This window comes from Leptonychotes weddellii, chromosome 12 (assembly GCF_054177405.1).
Source record: "Leptonychotes weddellii isolate Sample4059 chromosome 12, ASM5417740v2, whole genome shotgun sequence".
In the NCBI taxonomy this organism is placed as follows: Eukaryota; Metazoa; Chordata; class Mammalia; order Carnivora; family Phocidae; genus Leptonychotes; species Leptonychotes weddellii.
The window spans coordinates 5,100,482-5,124,951 of NC_138380.1; the positions used below are offsets into that span (position 1 = coordinate 5,100,482).

Consider the following 24,470-nt stretch of genomic DNA (forward strand, 5'->3'; position numbering starts at 1 on the left):
AATAAGTCAGAACTGCAGTTGGACATGATTGTGCAAGTTAAACCATTATCAGGTCTTGAGTGGTCACCCTTGGGAGAACCTTTATTCTTAGTTCTAGAATTGTTTATCATGAAGTACCAGAGTAAGCCTTAAGTAATGCAGTCCTCAATCTGTCTTAACCTCATACCTGTAACAGTGCAAACTGGTGGGGACCTTTATCATGAATTGCTTGCTTGATTTGGAAATACAATTTTACATCTCAAACACAGAGGTCCTGGAATACTGTTTTTAGTATTTTAATATTGTTAAATGTATATTGGGCCTCTGATTAAAAAAAGGGTTCCATATAAGACATTGGAATTTGAAGTCTAAGTTGAGATTAATTGAGAACAGAAGTGCTAGAAGCAGAAGTCTGGCGCTCTGTGGGCAAGTGAAAGCAGGGCAGTTTGAGGACCCTAATAAAATGAACTCCCTCATGTCCTCGGTTGGTTGATGTCCCCCTTAGCTCCCTTTCCCCCTCCCTCGTTTTTCTTTTTGTTGTGCTTGCTTGCTTGCAGAAAGACTCCTCAGGGACTTTTGAAACAGAAACTGGTGTTTTAACAAGATCCTGCTTCTTGCAAGATCAGAAGTTGAATGTTAACTCTACAGCGTCACAGTAAATAATTTGTGCACATGGAGATGAAAATACTGGCTCTTACAGTTAATATAGTTTGATGAAACAAAAATGCTTTTCTTAAGACTTGTATTAGATATAAATGCATCCAGTTATATTTAGAATTTATTTTAAAGAGAATATTTTAAAATACAGGTTCTTCTTTTTTCTTTTTTAAAGATTTTATTTATTTATTTGAGAGGGGGAGAGAGAGAGCACACGTGTGCGCAAGAGCGAAAGAATGGGGAGGGAGAATCAGGCTCCCCGCTGAGCAGGGAGCCGAGATATGGGGCTCAGTCCCAGGACGCTGTGGTCATGACCTGAGCCGAAGGCAGACGATTAACTGACTGAGCCACCCAAGCACCCTGGTTCTTTTTATTCTTGTTCATTCCTTGTATAGGTGCCTGAGTAAAAAATGTAAGTGGCAAAATTCAACCATGGTGGCTAACATCAAGGGGAAGGAGGGCTCAAGATGACCATAGCAAACCAGACGCACCAAGGTAAACTGTTGATGCTCTGTGGCAGCAGGGAAGTGGGAAAACACTAGAATCTCCAGTCCACATTCTAGACAAGAACTCTATGTGGTAGGGTGAATCTCTGACCAGGCTTGTGTGGCCTTGAGTACAGCAGGAGGCTGGAATGCCTGACTCTGGAGACGGCAGAGCTCTGTGAACGAAGAACCAGAACATTACTGACATGGCTACTGGAGGAAAGGACGACCAGAAATGTAAAGTCTTGGGGCACCTGAGTGGTGAAGTTGGTTGAGCGGCCAACTGTAGGATTCAGCTCAGGTCATAATCTCGGGGTCCTGGGATCAAGCCCCACATCCGGCTCTGTGCTCAGCATGGAGTCTGCTTCAGGATTCTCTCTCTCTTTCTCTCTCCCTCCCTACCTCTCCCTCTCGCTCCCTCTCCCCCTCCCTTTCCCCCAGCTCATGTGTGCGTACTCTCTCAAATAAATCTTAAAAAAAAAGAAAGAAATGTAAAGTCTTATGCTTATGTTTCAGAAAAGGTCTCCTGAGTGCATACAGGTTGAGGACCTGGGTTAATTTTCTGGGCATTTTAGTTAACCAACACTCCTTCTGAACCACAGGTAGAGCAGTCTCTTCAGTGCTGGGTGTCATGTGTTGAGGAGCATTGCCAACTTAGAGGAGTGGTTCTTGGAGGTCATGAGCTTTCCCTGAAATCATGGGCCTATTTTCTGGGTAAAGAGTTGGCTTCTGTCAACTATCCAAAGGACTTCAGTCCCCCAGAAGATTGAGTTGCTAAAATGATGGGTTGAAGAGGACACTGTGTGGATTAGGTGTCATATGTTATTTAGATAGGTGTTCATTAAATGTTCGAATCAGCCAGACACTGTATACTTAGTCACAGAAGCAAAGACAGTCCTGATCCCTGCCCTCAGGGAGCTTCATCTAGTGAGGGAGTCACGGGAGACTGTACTGCTACTAATAATGTGGTGGTTTTTAAAGCATTAGTGGTATGGCGTGCCCTTAAACTCTGTGAGGTAGGTATTATGATGATGATGATGATGATGCCTGTTTTGCAAATGAGGAAACTGAGCAACAACAAGGTTAAATGATTTACCCAAGGTCAAACATTTATTAAGTAGTTAAGCCAGGATCTGAATTTAAGCCATAGTTCAAAACCAGCACTCTCATTGGGCCACTATACAGATGATTATTTAAAGACAGTTGGGATAAGTGCTTTGAGAGAAATAATCGAGGGGAGAGCTCCTGTAACCATGGGTGAGGGTAGAGAACGGTCCCTAAAGAACTGTCATTAAAGCTGGAGTTAGCCAGGCAGAGGGTGGGGGTGACTGGGGTAGGGGAAGAAGGGCAGAACCTTCCAGTCAAAAGGAGCGGCATACGCAAAGCTCCCAAAGGATGAGTGGAGCTTGGCACAGTGTGGCTGGGCCTGGGAATGGTGAACGAGGCAGAGAAGAGTAAGATGGGAGTGGACAAGGAGGGGTTTATCTGTGTGCCGACTGTCTATCAAGAACAGCCTTGGAGGCCTTGTTGTGGAAGTTTTAGTCTTTTCCCTAGAAAGAGAGGAAAGTCACTGACGGATTTTAAGCAACAGATAAGATGATCATCTACGCCAGGATTGACAGACTTTTTCTATAAACATATTGTGTATATATATATATATGTATTAGATATTGTATTGTTGCAGTAAAGTAAGCTAGAGAAAAAATGTTACTGAGAAAATCATAAGGAAGAGAAAATACACGTATAGGACTGTAGTGTTACTTATCGGGAAAAATCTGCACATCAGTGGACCTGTGCAGTTCAAACCCATCGTGTTGGAGTCAGCTGTGCTCCTGCCTTTTGTAGCCAGCAAGAGGCTGTAGATAGTACATCAGTGAATGTAGCTGTGTGCCAGTGAAACCTCATTTACAGACACTTGACATTTGAATTTCATCTAATTTTCACATTGTGAAATATTACTGATTTTGTTTTTCAACCAGTTGAAAATGTAAAAACCACTTGGAGTTCCTGGGCTGTACAGAAAAAGACTGTGGGCCACATTTGGCCCCTGGTCTGTAGTTTGCTGATCCTCCTGTATCCTCAAGATCCCTCCCCTCCCAAGCTCTCTGAGGTGGATGGGGCAGTGAGGGATCGGAAGTGCCAGGACCAGCCATGTACTGAAGTTCACCGGCCAAGGTGTCAGGGACTGGTGCAGTACAGGCAGGATGATGAGACAGAGTTGAGAAGTGACGACGGGGGAATCGCCAAGGCTGTGGTGTGGAGATGTTAAGGATAACCTTCAGGCGGTTCGCACGAGGGCCTGAATGAACAATGGTGCCACTGGCTAAAGGGAGAAAGGGTGGACCAGGATTTGGGGGTGGACCACATTCATTTATGTACCTGCCAGATAGACACACTCACCTTGCTTTCTGGGTATAGAGGCCCTAGCAGGGACCCACATAGTTCCCACGGTCCTAGAGATAGGTGGCTGTGCCTGCGTCATGGACTCTGAGGGTATGCTGCTCCTGCGTCGTCATGTGACCCGAGGCTGTGCCCAAACACCTTCCTGCTGCGGCGTTGTTTCCCTGCTGCCTTGGACACCAGAGGTTGCAAGACCCGCTTGGCCCCACACACCCACACTGTTCACTCCACCAGGCAGGTGGGAGATGGGGAGTTGGGCTTCATCTCTAGACTTTTTCTTTTTTTGTTTGTTAGTTTTTTAAGTAGGCTCCACGCCCAGTGTGAGGCTTGAACTCATGACCCTGAGACCAAGACCTGAGCTGAGATCAGGAGTCGGACTTTTAACTGACTGAGCCACCCAGGTGCCCCTAGACTTTTTGATTCTACATAACTGCTACCAAAATGTATGAAATGTGTTTTGTTTTGTTTTGTTTTTTTTAAAGATTTTATTTATTCATTAGAGACAGAGAGAGAGAGAGGCAGAGGGAGAAGCAGGCTCCCAAGGAGCAGGGAGCCCGATGCGGGAGTCGATCCCAGGACCCTGAGACCATGACCTGAGCCGCAGGCAGACGCCCAACCATCTGAGCCACTCAGGCGCCCCTGAAATGTGTTTTTATAAAAGAAATTGTTTTTCTAATCCAACCATTTTCTGTTATCCTAAAAAATTGGACTATACACAAAATGGACATAGCTTCTATTTTTTAAACTTCTGTGGAAGTCTTTTTGGTAGGCAGCTAAGTTCATACAAGTAGGATGTTCCTGTACCTTTAAACCATGGTGTGTGTAGAGCAGCATTGTCCAACAGAAACAGAATGCAAGCCACATAGGGAATTTAAAATTTTCCAGTAACCACATTAAGCAAGTAAGAAGAAATAGTTGGAATAATTTAAGTATAGCTTTAATTTAGCCCAATATGTCCAAAATACTATTTCAATATATATTGAGTATTTTTTATATTGTTATCTTTTTTTATGCTAAGCTTTCAAAATCTTATATATGTTTTACACTGTGTATGACACATCTCAGGACCAACCATGTTTCAGGTGTTCACTGCCCACTGACTTCCCACTGTGGGACAGCACAGGAATAGGAAGGAATGAATTGGTGGTCATAAATGGATCATTGTAGACTCTTAAAGAACTTTTGAAGAAATAATTTTTATAAATAACCATTCGTGCTGATGTCTCATTTCATTTTCCTAATTTTTTGTTACTAATTTTGATGAGTCTTAAACTTCATGTTCTTTAATATATTAAAGATTGTGTTATAATTTGAGGATTTATCTCGTTTGCTTTTCCCTAGCTCTTTTCCACCCTGAACCCCAGCTTTCTCCCCCAGTTTTGGCCACATATGTAGCAAAAATCTTTCTTCATTGTTGCCAAACATTGAATTTCCTGCAGTTTATCAGGTCTGTCCCTGCCTTCCAGCTCAGCTGTATCTCTGAATCATCCCACGGAAATGGATCTCCTGTTTCAAAACTCTTCAGGGAGATGGTTCCATAGCCTTTCTTGGCAGAATTTTGTTTTTCTTTTAGTTTAGTAACCCTGACAGTTAATGACATTCTTCATTTATGTAGCTCAAATCTTTATGTTTTAATATAAACTTATTTATTGTATTCTCAGTGGCGTACATCTGGTAGCATCATGCTTGGCAATAGTAAGCACCCTGGAAGTATTTGAATGAGTAATAATTTTATGAGCCAGTTTTGCTTGGTCATTCTGTCTTGTCTTTGTTGTAATAATAATCGCACCTTCCATTTTTTTTCTCACCTAGCATCTATTTTAAAAAATCAGGAAGGGGGTGTGAGAAAGAATGAGATGATGTCATCCCTGGTTAACTCAGGAACAAATGAGATAATTCATACGAAAATGTTTTACAAACTCTTAAAACAGTGTCTGGCTTGTAGGTTCTAGTGAACAATTAAATTTTGGATTATCTGCATCACATGCCTTCATCTGACTCTGATGGAGATGTTGTAGGGGTGGGTATGTATGTTAGAATAACGGCAAACACAGAACACACAAGAACTCTTTACGCACCGCCTTTTTAAATTAGAATGGTGAGGTAAGTGTATTTTTTCAAAAGGCTTCCTTGGTGACCCTGATATATATATATATATATGTGTGTGTGTATATATATATATATATATATATATGTATCACCCCACCCCCTCAAAAAAGCAACAACCTGCCATTGACAGAACCACACATTTACTAAAGTGGGTGCGGTATTTTAGTAAGCGTCTACTTGGCATTGTGTATCATCTGAAGAACATTGTTGAACCTTTATACAGTTCATTGTTATTCTAGCCCTTTTAATAATGATATGTTCAGGTTGCAGTCCATTTATAACCCCAGGTGATTCTGCAGTCTTTCTGCTGTTTGCAAACTGGGTTGTTTTATTGATGTCCCTTCTATTGGTGGTTCCCAGAGAAACACCTTCCTGGTATTCATGCCCTTTCCCTGTGACACTCTTGAATTAGCAGAATGCTGCAGATATAATGTTGGGCTGGTGCCAGACTTTACTCCTTAAGAAATCAGCAACTGCTGCTTTTGTGTTCTCTGGAACTGTTAGTAACATGTGGGCATGCTAGGCGAGGAGGATGTGTGGAAGGTGGAAGGCCCAGCTGGCCCAGCTTAGGCTAGCCACCCGCCCTCCCCCCCCACCAGGGAGTGACTGCCAGACGAGCAGAGGGCCCAGCTGAGCCCAGCTTTGGTTGTAGAATTCGAGAAGAGATGACGTAGCTGTTGGTATTAGCCACTGAGTTTTGTTTGTTTGTTTGTTACGCAGCAGTGGATGGTTTGTTACGCAGCAGTGGATGACCGAGCAGTTGGTCATTTACTGCTGGGGGGGGTGTATTTTTATACTTATAAAAATACCGATTTCTTTATCGTGTTTTTTTTTTTAAGTAATCGCTACACCCAAAGTGGGGCTCGAACTCACGATCCAAGATCAAGAGTCGCATGCTCCACCAATTGAGCCAGCCAGGCGCCCCTGTCATGTTATTTTGAGGCCTTAGCTGAAATAGTTGTTAGTATCTGTCATTTTCTTAGATTACAGATTAATTTATTAGGTGTAATTATTGAATGCATTTTTCTCCAAAGCTGTTTAGTCTTAAGAGCAGTTAATAGTATTGCTACTAATGGGGACATTTAGTGAGGACTTACTACGTACCAGCTACTCCCCACGTATTTTCATTTAAACCTGACAGCAATCTATAAGGTAGGTCCTGTTATTACCTCCAGTTTACAAACAAGGAGAAAGACTCAGGAAAACTGCCCGCAGTGACATAGCTAAACTAGTAAATGTCTTCCTTTTTTTAATATACTTTTTTTAATCAACTTTTATTGATGTATTATTTACATATAATAAAGTATGCATTTTAAGTGTAAAGTTACATGAGTTTTGATAGATTTATTCACCTGTGCAACCATTACTCCAAAATACAAAACATTTCTGTCATCCCAAAACGTTCCCTTATACCCCACCCCCACTCCACTCCCAGGCAAGCATGGATCTGCTGTATATCACCAGGGATTAGCTTTTCTTGTTCTACAGTTTTCATATAAATGGAATCATACAGTAAATACTCTTTTTGTCTGGCTGCTTTCAGAAAGCGTGATGTTTTTGAGATTCATCCGGTTGTCACATTTGTAAGTAGTTTCCTTTTATCGCTGAGGAGTATTCTGTCATATGGCTATGCCATGATCTGTTTCTCCCATCACCTGTTGATTGTTTCCAGTATTTAACTACTAAGAATAAAGCTGTGAGAAGTATTTCTTATGTCTTTGTGGACGTGCGGTTATTTTTCTTTGGTAAATACCTAGGAATGGGGTTGCACAAGCTACATATAAGTTAAGTGTATAATTTTGTTGGAATACCAAACTGTTTCCCAGTACATTTGTACCATTTTACACTTCCACCAGCAACAAATGAGAGTTCCATCCTCGCTGATGCTCAGTATCCTCGAACTTTTTAACTTCAGCCATGCTAATGCTATAGGTTGTGGTTTTATTTGAATTGTCCCAGTGACTGGGGAGGTTGAGCGTCTTTTCATTTACCTGTTGGTAATTCATAGACCTTTTGTGAAGTGTCTGTTCAAGTCTTTTGCCTCTTTTATTGGGTTCCTTTTGAGTTATTTTGCATAACAGACACAGAAAGTAGCTCAATGGTTGTGGGGGGCTGGGGAGCACCCAGGGGAATGGAAGTGACAGCTGACAGGTATGGGGTTCCTTTTTGGAGTCATGAAAATGTTCTAAAATTGGTTGTGGTGATGATGGCACAGCCCTGTCAATATGCTAAAAACTTAATTATGCTCTTTAAGTGGTTAAATTATATAGTATATGAATTCTTTCATATTAAAGTTGTTTAAAATCAAAAGGCAAAAGAAGTGTATTCATTTCCCCGGGCAGCTGCAAGAGAGCAATACAAATGGCAGGTTAGGGGGCTGGAACAACAGACCTTTATCATCTCACAGCTGTGGGCTCAGAAGTCTGAACTCAAGGTGTGACTTAGGGTGATCAGTTAAGTTTGAATTTGTTTCCTGACGACAGTGCTTTCTTAAGCTTTAGTGTGCAGCTGAATGGGAGTGGAGCTTGTTAATACTCTCGGGAGGTTAGGTTGGGGCTCACTAATTTGCATTTGTAATAGGTTACCCTGGGATGCTTCTGGGACCACATTTTCACTACTACTGCAGGAGGAAAGGGGGCTCCAGGGAGGATTCCTAAGGCCTTGGGACAGCCAGGGGGAAGGCGGAAAGACCATAGATTGAGAATAGTTGTTAACCAATCTGACTGCAGAATTTTTCTGCAGCTGAGCTCAACAGGCTCACCAAAAGGCAAATGATTAGATTAACATCAGAGGGTTTTTCAAGGAGCCCAGAGAAAGGAAATTGGAGGGTAGACAAGATAGTAGTGGACAGTGATTTATCTTGGGGCTTAAAGTGATAGGCAAAGAAGTGAAACGTGGTGGAGATTGGAGATTCAGGATAGTATCGTTTAGAGTAGTATATTTCTGACCTTTGTGACTGCAGCGTGCAGTGAGAAACCCATTTTACATTGTGACCCAGTCATGAATGTTTGATAACTGAAAGAAGAATTTTAATAACTTTATTCTTTGCAGTCCACTCTGGTGTTCTCTTTCTTTAAAAACAGTGCTGATGATGGGGCGCCTGGGTGGCTCAGTCAGTTAAGCATCTGCCTTCGGCTCAGGTCATGATCTCAGAGCCCTGGGATCAAGCCCTGCATCGCATCGGGCTCCCTGCTCAGCAAGGAGTCTGCTTCTCCCTCTGTGCTCGCTCGCTCTCTCAAATAAATAAAATCTTTATTTAAAAAATAAAAACAGTGCTGATCATAGCTCAGTATATTAATTTCATGACCTGGTGGGTTACAGCCCCTGGTTTGAAAACATTGCTTCCAGAGATGTCCTCGATAGAGTCAGAAAGTAAGGGCGCTGGGAGACTGTGCCGTCCTGCTTGTGGTTGGTAAGAGGGAGGTTGCAGGTGTTGGAGGTGGAGTCGTGTGGGAGGGGTGACCAGCCAGTGTTTCGTGGTGTGCGCACTAGGTGGCGTGAAGATAATTATCAGTGGCAATACCAGTGAAGCTTTGTATGTGGACAGCGGGGTCCCATAAGGTGATGTTGAGAATTTGAGGTGTAAAGGAAAGCAGTCCTCGGAATGGATTGTGTCCCAGATACATTACATTGTTCCCATTGGACCCTTGTGCCAAATGACTTGACAGACTAGTTGATAGATTGAAACCTACTCCTTCCCATTAGGTCCCAATGAACACGTAACGTGTCAGCTGTTCCATAGTATGCTGGTTGGGGGTGTGAGATGGACGTAATATGTAAAAGTAGTGGGGTTTTTTAGGAGAATAATCATGAAAACTAGTTCAGAATTAATCTGAAAGCTCTTAAAGTGTTTTATATACAATGCCTATTTTGCAGTAATCACAAGTGTGAGAAATTTGGTCAACAACCTTGCAGGTATGTCTTCTGTAATGAAAATACCAGGTGAACAAACTTACTGGCCGTATTATCCTTGGCAAGAAATACATAAATGCTGTGTTTACCTGGTAGAAGTTTAGAAGAAACTTACTAAAAATGATCTGTAGGATTTTTTTTTTTTTAAGTTAAGGTGGCCTTTAGTCTGGCAGAAGACTATTTCGAAGGTAGTTGTGGCCTGTTGGGATATATTGTTTTCACACCTTTTTAGTATGATGTTACTGTCATAAAAGGAGTAATCCGTGCCTCTCTGTGTATTGATAACACACATCTGGGTACGCGCTGCTTTTCAGTTTATTTCAGATCACTCCTGGATTGTTTTCATTCAACATTTCTCCAGAGAGTTGATCTGGAATTTGAGGTCCTCCTCAGGTTGTACAAATTTATGAGCCTACTGAGAGAGAGCATGAAACATCTTCAGGAAATAACTATAGTGTTTCAGAATCTGAGTTTGATGAATGCAGAGGCCAAAGTAAATGTATGACGTTATAACGAGGGGAAAATGTTAAAGGTGATGAGGTAAAGAACATCATTTGTACATCAACCGTGCCTCTCGTAGCTGCAAGCGAACTGCACAGAAGCGTGACCTAAGAGCCAAGCTGCTGCTATAGAGGACAACGATGTCCCTGGAAGCCAGAAACTGCTGGAACCAGGACTGGGAACATTATGAGCAGTGGGATTTGTTTACTAAGATTAATATGAAAATTTCAACACTAGTTGTTTAATAATTCTGCTTTTTAATGGAAACAGCAAAAAACCCGCTGTGTCATGTCAGCAAATGTAGTCTTCCTGTCCTTTCTTAATATAAATAATTAATGATCTCCCCTTAGGGGAGAGGACCAGGGAGGAGAGACCCAGGGGAGGCTCAGGCTTTTCTACAGTCCTGCCTCTGCTAATGGATAGTCCCCTTCTCCCAGGATCAAGCTGATTGAGAAAGGCAGTTTGCTCCCTACAGACTAGGGTTTTAAATTCAGGTGTCCCAGTTACTCGTGAAGACAAGAATTTGCCGTCACCCTGCATCCTGATTTGGGTTGGACTACACTGTCTGCTTGTGCTGGAATGATTCTTCGCGTTTTTCAAGTCAAATGTTAATTGAGCCTGCCAAATATTTTCTGCCCTTCATGATGCAAACAAGGAACTCTTTGGATAGGTACCAATAATTATATTTTTAAAACGTGGTCCACTTGTTTATCTGAAACTCCATTGTTGCACTTAATCTCATGCGATCTTATTTAATGTAACTTTCTTCAGTTTCCTGTGATAACTCCTGAGGTTCTTGTCCCATCCCTTCACTCCTGCGGTAAGGCCTATCTTTGACAGCTGTGTGTGCCTGCCCTCCCCTTGGGGGGCTTATCATGTACACCGTACTTAACCCCTTTCTTTCACTATTTTTAATCCGGTTCTACTTTGGAAAATGTGTAAAAATCCTTTTAATCCCTTGTAACTCTTGCCCATTTACCTTCAGAAAAAATTACCGTCTGCTTTCTTCCTTCCCTGTGTCCATTTACAAGCCAGAACCCCCCCCCCGCGGTAGCCTACAGAAGGGTTTCAGAAGCCCACCAGAGTGCCTAGAAGTACTCTTCAGAAGCCCCAAAAGAAGTTTCTTCTCTCTAATTAAATTTCTTTTGCTTCAAGCCGTAGCATTCAATGTAAATAAGAATTTTCTTATTCCTTAAACTTAATAGTTTTTTTCCTTGCTATTTCATTACATAAAATAGTTTTGCTGTATTTTAAGCTAAATGCTCTTTATGAGCTAGTTTAGATAACGTGGTTTCTTTTGAACACAGTCCCTTTGCAGTGTGTGGGCTCCTGGATGACCCCTGCATCCTGTAGAGCACAGGCAGGCCTGTGGTTGGCTACCAAATACGACAGAACTGTTTCTTAATTCCTGTTGAACTGTGTTTCCTGGTCACGTGTGTATATAAAATTGAGATCTTGTGTAGTATCTGGAGTGTATGAGAGTGCCCTTAGGGCATGTGAGTTTTAATTTCAGTCACGTGTTCGGAAATGACAGTGTCTGCAGTGCATCCGCCACCACGCTGGTCTCAGTGGGCTAATGAGTTGGAGATAACGTCTGATAACGTCAGGCACTAAAAAGAAACAAAGCAGGATGGCAGTGATCGCTATGACCGGTAGGGAGTGGGCGCCACCATAGATGGGGCGGTCTTAGCGGAGGCTTCTCTGGTGAAGGGACGTTTGATCCCAGACCAGAATAATGACAAAGTGTGTCATGTGCGGAGATCTGCGGAGACGGCTGAAACAAAGGGACGGGGGATGTGAGTGGGGCCTGGGCGGGTCTGGGGAGAGGGGCGGTGGCGGAGAGAGGTTAGGGTGATAGGCAGAGCAGGGCCTGGGCAGGGAGGGCCAGGTGTTGTGGGCCTTGGTTAGGAGTTGGGAATTTATTGTGATTGCAGTGAGGATTTTAAGCAGGGAGGTAATATGTAATTGTCAAAAGCTCTTGGAGGCTGCTTTGTAGAGAATGATTTCAGGTTTTAATAATTCCAGAAACATTTGAGCTGTGTGTTTAACTGCTTGTGAGGAGTAGAATAGGCCTGCCTACTTAGGGGTTTTTTAGTTGTCTCCCCACAGCTCCCGCTCTTAAACTGGTTTATTAATTCATTGATTTCTAAGTATGTAGGGCCTGCCTTTGTTGGGAAAACATGCCACCTGTCAGCTGCCCTCTGCACAGACTGGGGGAGGGCAAGCACAACCTAAACCCCAGGGGCAGAAGGTTCCTGGTACAGCCTCTCTCCCTGAAGATCTTTTGAGATGGAAGTTCAGTGAGATGCAGCAAGCGTGTGGAGCACGTGTTTAAAATTCATAGTGCTCTGAGGGGCCGCCTGGCTGGCTCGGTCAGAAGAGCGTGCGACTCTTGATCTCAGGGTGGGAGATTCAAGCCCCACGCTGGGTGTAGAGATTACTTGTAAATAAAATGTTGCGATACCTGGGTGGCACAGTCCGTTAAGCAGGCGACTCCTGGTTTCGGCTTGGGTCGTGATCTCAAGGCCGTGAGATGGAGCCCCACATCGGGCTCCACGCTCAGCAGGGAGTCTGCTTGAGATTCTCCCTCTGTCTCTGCCCCTCCCCCCAGCCCCTGTGCTTGCTCGCGCGTGCGCTCACTCTCTCAGATAATTAAATATTTTAAAACCATAGCATCTTTTTAAAATGTGCTCTGAGAATGTACAAGAGAAGAAAGGGTTTGGGGTGAAATTTGGGAGGGACCACTTCTGTCATTTCCTGGACTATTCTTGCACTGTCTTTACAGAGTCCCTTGGTCTAAAGTCCTTGAGTAGAAATTTTAGGTAACGAATAGAGGGGTGAGAACTTAGGGCTCTGGCTCTTGATTTCTTAGCACACAGCTCAATTATTAGCAGTGATTTTGTGAAGTCCAGAACATTTCTTAATTGTCTTCTGTGTGACAGACATCACTAGGTCTTTTGACACTGAATGGTGAAGACAGGATTTCTACCCTCAAGGAGTTTTTTATGTTTTGTTTTGTTTTTTTAAAGATTTTATTTGACAGAGAGAGACACAGCGAGAGAGGGAACACAAGCAGGGGGAGCGGGAGAGGGAGAAGCAGGCTCCCCGTAGAGCAGGGAGCCAGATGCGGGGCTCAATCCCAGGACTCTGGGATCATGACCTGAGCCGAAGGCAGACGCTTAACGACTGAGCCACCCAGGCACCCCTTCAAGTAGTTTTTAAATAAAGACTTCTGTTACATATTCTCAGTTTCCCCTCTTTAAAAGCTGTACCTGGTAACATTTCTAACAGCCATATATGAAAGAGCCCAAAGAAATAAATCCCGTCTTACTAATTTCTGTATTAAAATTAATATCCACATTTCAGGGACACCAGGGGAAATTAGCTTAACTTAGACCTTATTTCAGAGTTTGTTTACCTTTAGCAGAATATGTGATATGCTTGTTGGTCAGTAATATTTATTAATGGGACAACAGTGTTTAATTCATAATAGCTTAATTGCTTAAATTCCTCTCGTATAGAGCAAATTCATGAAATTTATTTCCTTTTTAAAATTGCCCAGGGGCGCCTGGGTGGCTCAGTTGGTTAAGCGACTGCCTTCAGCTCAGGTCATGATCCCAGGGTCCTGGGATCGAGCCCCCGCATCGGGCTCCCTGCTCCTTGGGGAGCCTGCTTCTCCCTCCCCCTCTGCCTGCCGCTCCCTCTGCTTGTGCTCTCTCTCTCTCTGTGTCAAATAAATAAAATCTTAAAAAGAAATAAAATTGCCCAGAAGTTAATTAAAAGAATGTGTTGTGATCCCAGTACTTTCCGTCTCTTCATCTTGTTAGAATGGGGTTTTTTGTAAAATAGTAGAATTAAATTTTTTGTTACTTTAATATGCCAATACATACTGAGCTTTTGCTCTCTTTTATAGGGAAATCCTCATTGACGATTCAGTTTGTTGAAGGCCAATTTGTTGACTCCTACGACCCAACCATAGAAAACAGTAAGTATTGTTTTGAAGGGTTTATAAACTGAGAAGCCTGCATTCTTCACACAAACAGCCATTGTGTGTTCCTGGAGGCTTTGATGGCAGGGCTTATTGGGGTAAACCTATAGATCTCCAACTGGGGTCCCAAAAAGCTTCCAAAAGTTTGATCCAATTCACACTAAATGGGTTTTTATTCAGTGTCCAGATCCCACCATCTAGAAATTGTTACTCAGTTCCATAGGAATCCAGTCCTACAGTGAACCTCCTATCCCAGACTCTGCCTCAGGAAAACAAGAATAGAGAGCACAATCTTTTTTTTCCCCCCTCCTTCTCAACAGTAGCCCTTCTTAAAGATTCCACGCTTGAAAAGAAAGGACGAAAACACTCCAGATCCTTTGTACCTTACTCTATGGAATCACTAGCCCTTCCCCCACCCCTACCCCCCCAACCCCTTCCAATCCTGAAGAGTTGAAAGAAGGCTGTGGAGAAGTGAGCCTTTCTGGGATGGGGAGAGCAGTTACAGCATGAAAACAAAGATGGCTCTAAAGTCTATTGGCATTTCAGGCCATGTGCAGAAAACACCAGAGAACAGGACCAGCCACAACCTTTACCTTGTCCGCTTTCAATCCGTGGTTTCAGAATCTTCCTGAAGGATTCTAGGACCATGAGAGTCTTGATTCTAGGATCATGGAAGAAAACCTGAAGCATTTCATCTAGGGAGGCTGGTTTGTTGGAAGCTGGTCTTGTTTCAAGCGATCTTAAAACCCTAAGTAGATCCTAGAACCAGTCGTCTCAGATTCTTGATACCTGGACTTAACCCAGGATTTGTCACCAGGAACATACACATTTAAACATGGGATTCTTCAAAACCTGATGGGCATATTAGACATGAAGCTGACTTAACAGTCAGGTTCATACACTTCAGCAACTAGATTTGTAGACCTCACCTGCCCAGAGCTTGCAAGAGAGACTTCAAAAGAGGCTTACAACAGGGAGTTGACAAACTATGGCCTATAGGTCAGAAAGACCCACTGACCTTTTGTACAGTGCATGCACAAAGAATGGTTTTTATTTTTTTTAATAATTAAAAAAGTCAAAAGCATGGGGTGCCTGGGTGGCTCAGTCGTTGAGTGTCTGCCTTTGGCTCAGGTCATGATCCCGGGGTCCTGGGATTGGGCCCCGCATCGGGCTCTCTGCTCAGCGGGAGGCCTGCTTCTCCATCTCCCACTCCCCCTGCTTGTGTTCCCCTCTCTTTGTGTCTCTGTCAAATAAATAAATAAAATCTTTAAAAAAAATCAAAAGCAGAATATTTGTGACCTGTGAAAGTTACGTGAATTTCACATTTCAGCGTCCATAAATAAAGTTTTATTGGAACACAGCCATGTGCATTCATTCATACAGTGTCTGTGGCTGCTTTTGTTCTACAATAGCAGAGTTGTTGAATACTTGGAACAGAGACTGTTTGGCCCTTTACAGGAAGAGTTTGCCCACCTCTGACTTAAAATATGCACCTATCCTTCATGTCCCAGTATTCTGGTGGCAAGGAAGCCTGTTGGTTGCTAACCCGACTCTGGGAAGACCCGGGTTTGAAAGTAACCTCTGTTGGTATCCGGAAAGGAGGAGTCCTGACTACATACACATCCTGTGTTGATTTGTTTGGCTGTCACTTCCAGAATAGTATGTATGCCAGTGGGAGGAGCAGATTCATTTGAATGCTACATGAACAAGTTTGGTTTTCTCTCCGTTGGAATAGGAACACAAGAAAATTGTGGTCATGGCCTTAATATTTGCTATATGTAACTGTTTAGAATTGTGTGTCCTTAAAGAGAGAGAAGGCTCATTTGGGCATTTTATTCATAGAATAGTAGAATATAGTTTTCTTGGTAGGCCCTGCTCATAAAAGTGGTTCTTACAATTGTGTGTCGTTGTACCACTTAAAGTTGAGGTGGAGGGAAAGTCATGGTGTTGTATATAAATAGATTTTCTTTATATGTAAGTAGTCAATCCAGTGAATGTCCAGCTTTCTTACCTTGATATTACTGCAGAAATTGAATGAGGTGACCCTACTTTGAAGGCTGTCGACATCATCTTTAATTGTGTTTTTAATGTTTCCTATCTAATACTTAGTGTTCAGTAATAGACTTTTTCATCTCCAAAATGGGCTAAAAATATTTATTAAAGTCTTTAGGCAGGAGCGAAATGAATATCAGGGTAGATGAATGGCTTAAAAGTTCATGAGGCATATGCAGACGTGAGTTTCTGTTTACCATGCTTCTGACCATCTAACCAAGGCAGAAACCCTTCCTCCACCTTATTCTCCTCTGTTTGGTCAAAAACACTGTTCAGTGATTACAGGGAATGAGAAATGGAACGGTTGTCGTAAGCTTGTTGCTAACAAATGAATGGTTTTAAGAAGCACCGCATTCGGGCGCCTGGGTGGCTCAGTTGGTTGAGCGACCGCCTTCGGCTCAGGTCATGATCCTGGAGTCCCTGGATCGAGTCCCACATCGGGCTCCCTGCTCTGCAGGGAGTCTGCTTCTCCCTCTGACCCTCCCCCCTCTCATGTGCTCTCTCTCATGCTCTCTCTCTCAAATAAATAAATAAAATCTTTAAAAAAAAAAAAAGAAGCACCGCATTCTGTAGATCTGGAAATAATCCGGTAATTATTTTACACTTAACTTTATAACCTAGAACATAGTGGTTCATAACAGACATTCAGTGGTGACACAGCTCTATGAAGCATCACCACAAAAGCAAAAATTCTGGGACTGTGTCACCTTTTAAAACGGGATATAAGAAAATAACATCAATAAAACCATGTATTTTCTAGTTTGGGGAAATTTTTATACCAAAAATACTGCCTACGCAAATGTGCTTTTATTATCTACTGTATTGTTAATCTAACAACTCAATACAAACCAAATGGCTATGGTGAAATTTAGTAGCAGTAGTTTATAAATTAAGGAGGAATAGCAATTTACAACTTCTGCCATCTCAAGGTGGTATTGTTGATGCACTAATAAACCTTCCCAGAAAATTGGAAAGTTCTGATTAGGAGCTTTGCAGCATTATCAAGCATTGCATGGTGGGTGGGCTTCTCAGTAGGATATGAATTAGGAGTCCTCAATACACTTTAGTAACACAAATCTTACTTTATGAATTCCAAGTTTAGAAATCTATTGTCTTGCATATTTTAGTAGGCTTTACTAGTAAGTAGCTATTAGTCTGCTCAGGGCAATTTCAGGATTTTCTGTTGGAAATTGGATTAATTTCTCTAGTGATTGAAAAAGGGAGGGGGAGGGAGAGAGGGTTCGAGGAAAGTGAGACGAGGAGAAAGCCAGCTTTCTGCTGCTGCAGGAGGTTGAACACAGAGCACGCAGAAGAATTGGTTCCTAGTTTATGGAACTGACAGATCTCTTATTACACTTCCTTTTTTTTCTATAGTAATAAGAAGAGGCAGTTTTCCGTGACAGATGGAAGGGCCTCGATTTCATTTTACTGCTGTGCGTTGGAGGATTTACATCCTTTTTATGTGCAAGAATATACTAAAACATTGATTAATAATTTTATTTCTTACATCTTATGTACAATTACATGTCCTCCCTTTTTACTCTAAGCTCGTGGCCAGTATTTCTCCCGTCTCCTTGGCTGAGTCTTCATCATCTGGACCTGGCAGCGTAGGGTGCCCGTGGGCTCCGACATCAGGCTCAGGCTTTCTCTCTGCTTGGTCACCAGCGATCAGCCCCTCTCTCCGGGAATTTGCTGGTCTCACAGTAGCCCCAGCCCCACCCTCTGCCCCAAACTCTGGGCTTTTTTATTTAGCTGCCCTCACTTCCCCTTGGGTGTAGGCTTCTTCGTTTCCGTCCTCCCGCATCCCCAGTGCTCCTCCCCCAGGCTTTCCCGAATTGGTAAATGGCGATTCATAGGTCTCCTTGCTCAGACCAAAAACCTTGGGAGTTGTCCTGCCTCTCCATCCTCTCACACCCTACTTCCAGCCAGTCAGAGATCCTTCTGGGCTCTACCTTTGACTACACCCAGAATTCCACCCTGGCTCTCCACTCCTCTCTGCCCCACTGATCCAGACCACCGTCGTCTTCAGATCCCGAGTCTGTATAGGCACTGTACTATGGGCTCCCACCAGTGGCCTCTGTCCGTTCTTGTCCATTTCTATTACAGCATAGTTAGAGCCATCTCTTTTAAATATAAATCAGACCAGGTTACTCCCCTACTTAAAACCCTTGGTTTCCCATCACATTTAGAATAAAACTCTGAAGTCCTTACCATCTCCTATAAGGTCTTCTGCCTCCTCCCCAACCTGATTACCTGTCCACTACTGTCTCAGCCTCTGCTGTGCCGACCTTCTTGCTTTTTCTCATGGCGCTTTGTCACTCGCTGTTTGATCTCCGCCTGGATGCTCCTCTCCCAGAGAAGATGACTGACAGTGTCTGGGTCTGCCTTCCTTCCCCGGGGCTGGAAGCTCACTGAGGTCAGCTGCAGTATTTCGAGAGCACCCAGAACAGTGCTTCTGGGGATAATAGGTACTCAAGAAATAAATCTTGCATGAATGAATGATGTTTTCATAGTAATTACATTCTACTTCGTAACCACAATTACTTAGTTCTAATTGGAGGTTACTTGTTCTATTGCTCACCGCTGTTACGTCCGTAATTTTCACCAAGTCTAAAATGCACATTTTGGGCAACCTGAGTAAGGTGTCGAGGCAGGTATTCCCACAGGAATATCATGACTGCCCCCTGGCTGACAGTGATCGAAAGCGCAGTCAATGCAAGATGCATCCCAAGTTCAGAGAGGTTGCAATGTGGGAAAAAAAAATACAGAAGAATTTTTTCTTAGAATTGACGAAACCGAATATATTGGGTACTCCCTATCTTGAAATACTTGGATTCAGTTTTCATCTGATTTAATTATTCCCTAAAGTGGTCGTTTCCATCAAAGGCACAAGAATGAAAGTGTGGCAACCAGCTTGGGTGGCCTGGTCTGTGATTTTTGCCCACCTGCTTCCCGCACCCCTGCTTGCATTAGGAGGCTACGATGCTAGCATGAGCATCCCTTTCTCTCCCTGTGGAACTCAGCATTCAGATAAGATCTCTCTGTATCCCCCTTGTCACTTAAAAGTTTTCTCTCCTAGTATTCCTGTGTCTGTTTCTGCTTTCCTTTTTGGCTGTGGGAGACCGTGGGCAACAGTGGGTCCTCTCCCAGCCGTGCAAGGGATAGATTCTGCGGCACAGTTCTAGTCAAGTAGAGTGGGCAGCCAGGAGATTGGAGGACGCATGTCTGAAACAAATGGCTGGGACCGGGAATGCAGAAGACATCAGTTCCCCTTTCGTTGCCAGGGTTCCAGATGGTTACACTTTAATAATCTGTTACTATTAATAGTTCTTTCCTCTTTTGTCTGCATTTGTTTGAAGTCTATCTCCTCAGAATTCTGAATTGACTTTTCCGGAAGTTACTTGAGTCTGAATTTTTTTTTTTCCCCCTTGGTAGGGAAAAGAAGTTGTCACAAAATTGCTTGGATCCTTAAGCTAAGTGGGCATGATGGCTTCACACAGAACACCTGTTCCATTGCTGTTTTATCTGTCAATAAAATTGTTAATTTTTTTATGTACTGAAAGTTCTCAACACTGCAGTTAATATTGGCTCTTTGTGCTCTGACACCAGACTTCCTATAAATTAATGAAAAGTTTTGTGCTTTGGGTTCATTCTAGATCTCAAACTTAATGTCATGTATCTCACTTTTTCACAAGAGGAAGGCTTAGCCATAGATAGAGCACTCAAATGCCTTATAGGATATGAATTGTTGCCTCATTTCAGTTCCTTTGATAAAGGTTCAAGGCGTACTAAACCTTGATTTTCATCAGTCAGCCAGTATTTCGTAGTTAAATTGTGGAAGTGGGGAAGAATCTGTAAACTCGGGGTGATCTGTTCCATTTTGTTTTATGGGATCTTTTTATGAACTTATTAGGGACTTTGCTTAGTTGGTCATCAGTGTTCAAGCTTTAAGTGATCTAAAGTCAACTTTTTAAACTAATATTTAATTCCTTTTTTTCCCTGTAGCTTTCACAAAATTGATCACAGTCAATGGACAAGAATATCATCTTCAACTTGTCGACACAGCAGGGCAAGTAAGTCTCTAGTGTCTCAATCTTCTCGCTGTCCTTCTGTCTGGCAGTCCCGGCCCCACCATCGATGCTTCAGCACAACAGCAATGCCAAGGAAACCCTTTGGGGTTTATTAACGGGCTGTCTACCAAGACATTTATGGCAGTTTTTCCAAATCATTAACTTGCTCTTCTACTTTAGAATTGTGTGAAATATACTCATAGCATTGGGAAGGTTTGTATTTATCCGTAGGATAGTGTATTTCCGTTTTGTAAACTTGCGTTCTATATCAGGATCCTATTAGTACTTTTTTCTTCCTTTCTAATATGTATGTTACATCAAGACAAAAGTAAGTCTTTTCCAGAGGAAAGGCATGAGAAAGGTATAGGGCAGAAAGGAGCTGGTTTATTGATAGGTCACATGATTACTAGATTAGGGAGTGTAGATTTGATTTGTAGATAGTAGGTAATTGCCAAAGATTAAATAACCAAAAAAATAAAAATAAACCAACACCATAGTCACAGTTTAACATAGTAGGGATTTGAGGAATGGAAGACCAAGGGAATTGACTAGAAGCAGTGGGTGAAAGAAGTTCAGAGAACTGAAGAGTACAAACAAACCCCTTAACCCTGATGGCTAAACTTCCCCATTCCCATGGCGCCCAGTCCAGCCTTTACTAGAAACCGTTCTGTTGGGCTGAATCTGTTAAACAGCTGCTGGATATGGGGATGTTGGTCTCTGAGTCCTTCCTTGCATTTTACAATCGACAAAGGATCAGACTAGCAGGAGGGTGCGTGTAGTGTAATCTGGTCTGCCATGTTAAATGGAGGCTTTTCTTCTGGAACCTGGGGAGATTGAGATAGACCTAGAATGGTGTGGCCTTCTTATGGGTTTGGAATGAACTCCCTCTGCTTTATGTTTTGAAGTGAACACAGAAGCAAAGTGTAGCACCCTAGTGAGCAAGAAAATAGTTATATTGAGGGGGGTGAGCACTGAAGAAACCCTGGAGTTTCAATTCTGGAAGCTTCAAAGAAAATAAATGGGATGTGTATATCATAGAGATCTACCACGTGTCTCCCTCGTTCACCCTACACATGCCCCCTGGTGGTGGGTATAAGGGGCTTCCGTCACCAGACCTCACGATGGCTGTCTTAGAGCTGAGCCGTCCTAGGCTCTTATTCTGCAGGTACCTGTCAGTGACAGAAAGGGGGTATGGAGCTTAAAGGAACAAGGGGAGCAGTAGAAGTCTTCATAGGAGAGTGAGGATGTGGAGGACACAGCTTATTTTAGAAGTTACCATAGAAGAGCCTCTGGGATAAGACATTGTATTGGATTCTCAGAGTTTGTATCTTTTATGGTTAAGGTGACTGTAATTTATTGCCTAAAACAAGACACTTAAGAGTGAAGGGAGCCCTGGTAATAATTATGCTGGGACAGCAGGTGTTAAACGGTAGTGTCCTGGGCCCAGAAATACGGCCACATCATTCATAGTGGGCCTCTGACATCATCAAGATTTGGGTTTGCTTTTTCTATCTTCATTTTGAATTTTCATTAAGATTCTGGAAAGTGGGGATGAGGATGTAAATTGGCAAATCACTTTTATGTGACGTTATTGTAGAAGTACATTTTGTAGTAGGCCAGGAGGAGAACCAGTATTTCAGAGTTGTTGGAATGTGGCTCTGCAGTCACGCTGCCGGGGCTTGAATCCTGGGTTTTTTTACTAACCAGCTGACCTTGAGAAAGTTATGAACCTTTCTGTGCCTCAGATTCTTCTTCCGTAAATTGGCGATGTAGTGCCTGCCTTCACAGGACTGTCGCATGGTCTAGAGTGGATGTGTGAGTTTCACGAGGATTTGGTCCTTATTTGTAGATCTTTGATGCTTCTAAGACCAGAGGCGTGCCTAGCATGGCAACTTGATGTTGATGTTAACAAGACACTGAATGGAATAGTGAGGGTGTCGCTTATACTTGGAGTAGAGCTGTCCTTGAAAACATTTTTCTGGAGAGAAAATTTCTTTATGTTGACTTCTTATCAAAATAGAAGATGTGTTCCTCTAGGGTTCTATTTTGCTCTAAAGTCTAAATGTACACTGGAGCATCACATGCCTTTAACTGTTTTGATGACAGAATAATAAAGGATGCCCCCCCTCCAAAGAAGCAGAGATCTCGGGGAGTGAGTGTATGGTGTGAGGGATGGCAAAGGCAAGGTCAGTGACTAGCTCTGCCTGTCTTGCTCTTACTGCCAGATAAGAATAGTTAGAGAATTTTTGCACAGAATATTTCAGTTGGGAGACTATGGAATAGAAGGTCATGTTCGTATCTGTGATCCGTGATTATGCGATGCGCGCACTTCCTTGTGCTGTAGAACCACGTACACCTCGTTTGGTAGCAACTGGATGAGATGTCACATTTACAGCTGCTCCAAGAGCTGTTTCTAAAATGGGATTCTGGGGCGCCTGGCTGGCTCAGTCGTTAAGCATCTGCCTTTGGGTCAGGTCATGATCCCAGGGTCCTGGGATCGAGCCCCGCGTTGGGCTCCCTGCTGAGCAGGCAGCCTGCATCTCCCTCTCCCACTCCCCCTGCTTGTGCGTGCGCTGTCAAATAAATAAATACATCTTTAAAAAAAAAAAAGAAAGAAAATCATTAAAATTAAAAAAGAAAAGAAAATTGGATTCCGCTGGGCTGGGGCTGAGACCCCCCAGTGGCGGGGGAGATGATGAAGAAAGGACAGATCCTGTCACCACCATCTAGAGCACATTTGTTCACTGGTGTACACGTTTTAGGAGTAAAACTGTAGCAACATATGATGGCAAGTCCTATTTACTTAGTAGTTTATATCGTAGCTGGTTTCATTGCCCAGCAAGGGATGATGATGAACATAGTTAAATACAGGTCGATTATTTTTAGTTTGCATGAAAGATTTTGTTTGGGCCTAATTTAAGTAGACTCAGTGACAAGTGACTCAGTGGCAGTCGTGTTTATAATGTCAAATCCCCCCTTTTAAAACAAGTATTAAATTACAGTTTTTTAAAAATAGTACTAAATAGGGGCGCCTGGGTGGCTCGGTTGGGCGACTGCTTTCGGGTCAGGTCATGATCCTGGAGTCCGGGATCGAGTCCCGCATCGGGCTCCCTGCTCAGCGGGGAGTCTGCTTCTCCCTCTGACCCTCCTCCCTCTCATGCTCTCTGTCTCTCGTTCTCTCTCTCTCTCAGATAAATAAAATCTTTAAAAAAAAAAAATAGTACTAAATGCACATGTTACAGAAATAAAATAGCGCAAAACGGTAAATAGTAAAACTGCGGGCTTTCCCCCTCCGGCGGCATTAGCTCCACCCTCCGAGAGCAGCCCCATCACCGGTTTATGGTATGTGCTTCCCGGATATTGTCTACATGAACATACAGATAGAGTTGGGGTTTTTTTCTTTTTCTCGCTTGAAGTAAGGTATCTCCGTGTCTCCATCTTGGAGGTGATCCCATAGCCATACATACGGCCGCGGTTTTCTCCGCGTGGCTGCATAATACGGTGTCGCTTGGCTACAGCCTACTCGGATGACTGATGGACACGGACGTGGTTTCCAGCCTCGCTGCCCCCGGCAGGGGCCCCGGCCGTCAGCGTCTTGCGTCATTTGGGGCCGTGCGCGCGTGCGTGTGAGAGCACGTCCCCGGCCGGCAGTTACGTTCTCGCCCGCAAGGAGCGAGTGCGCGCTCTCACCTGCACGCGCATCTGCGCAGTGTTTTAGCGAATCTCTTGTTAGTGCCACTCCAGTAGGTGAGGGAGAGTATCCCGGTTAATAAGTATTTTTTTTTTCTCATGAAGGAGTTTGAGCGTGTTTTCCTGTTGGAGGGCATTTGTATCTCCTTCTCTGGGAGTTCTCCTGTCCGTGTACTTTGCCCTTTTTCTCTTGGGCGGAGCGTCTTGGCTTATGGGTTTGAGAGACCCCTTCATAATGCGCAGAAAATCAGCATTGTATGCGACGTGAGCCGCAAGGTTTTGGTTTGTTTTCAGTCTATGGTTTTTGTTTGAAAGGTTTTTAGTCATGAAGAACTTTCTCATTTTCATATAGTTGAATTTATTAATCTCTTTTCAACTGATACTATTCTTTTTTTTGAGAGCGAGAGAGAAAGCACGAGTGGGGAAGGGGAGAGGGAGACGCAGACTCTCTGCTGATCAGGGAGCCCGACGTGGGGCCCAATCCCAGGATCTAGAGATCACAACCTGAGCCGAAGGCAGTCACTTAACCAACTGAGCCACCCAGGCGCCCCCCGTGATACTTTCTAACTGGTGGTGGTTTGCGCCACGCCTCTGAAATACGATGACTCTTTTCTTTATTTCCATGTC

General features: G+C 43.3%; 1 protein-coding gene across 1 annotated transcript in view; it reads left to right on the plus strand.

The window, feature by feature from the left end:
• RHEB (Ras homolog, mTORC1 binding) overlaps positions 1–24,470 on the plus strand; it is a 40,889-nt gene that overhangs the window by 7,514 nt on the left and 8,905 nt on the right. Inside the window, exons 2-3 of the mRNA XM_081799797.1 lie at positions 13,957–14,028; positions 20,089–20,156. Coding sequence (XP_081655923.1) covers positions 13,957–14,028; positions 20,089–20,156 — 140 coding nt within the window. The remainder of the gene's footprint in view (positions 1–13,956; positions 14,029–20,088; positions 20,157–24,470) is intronic.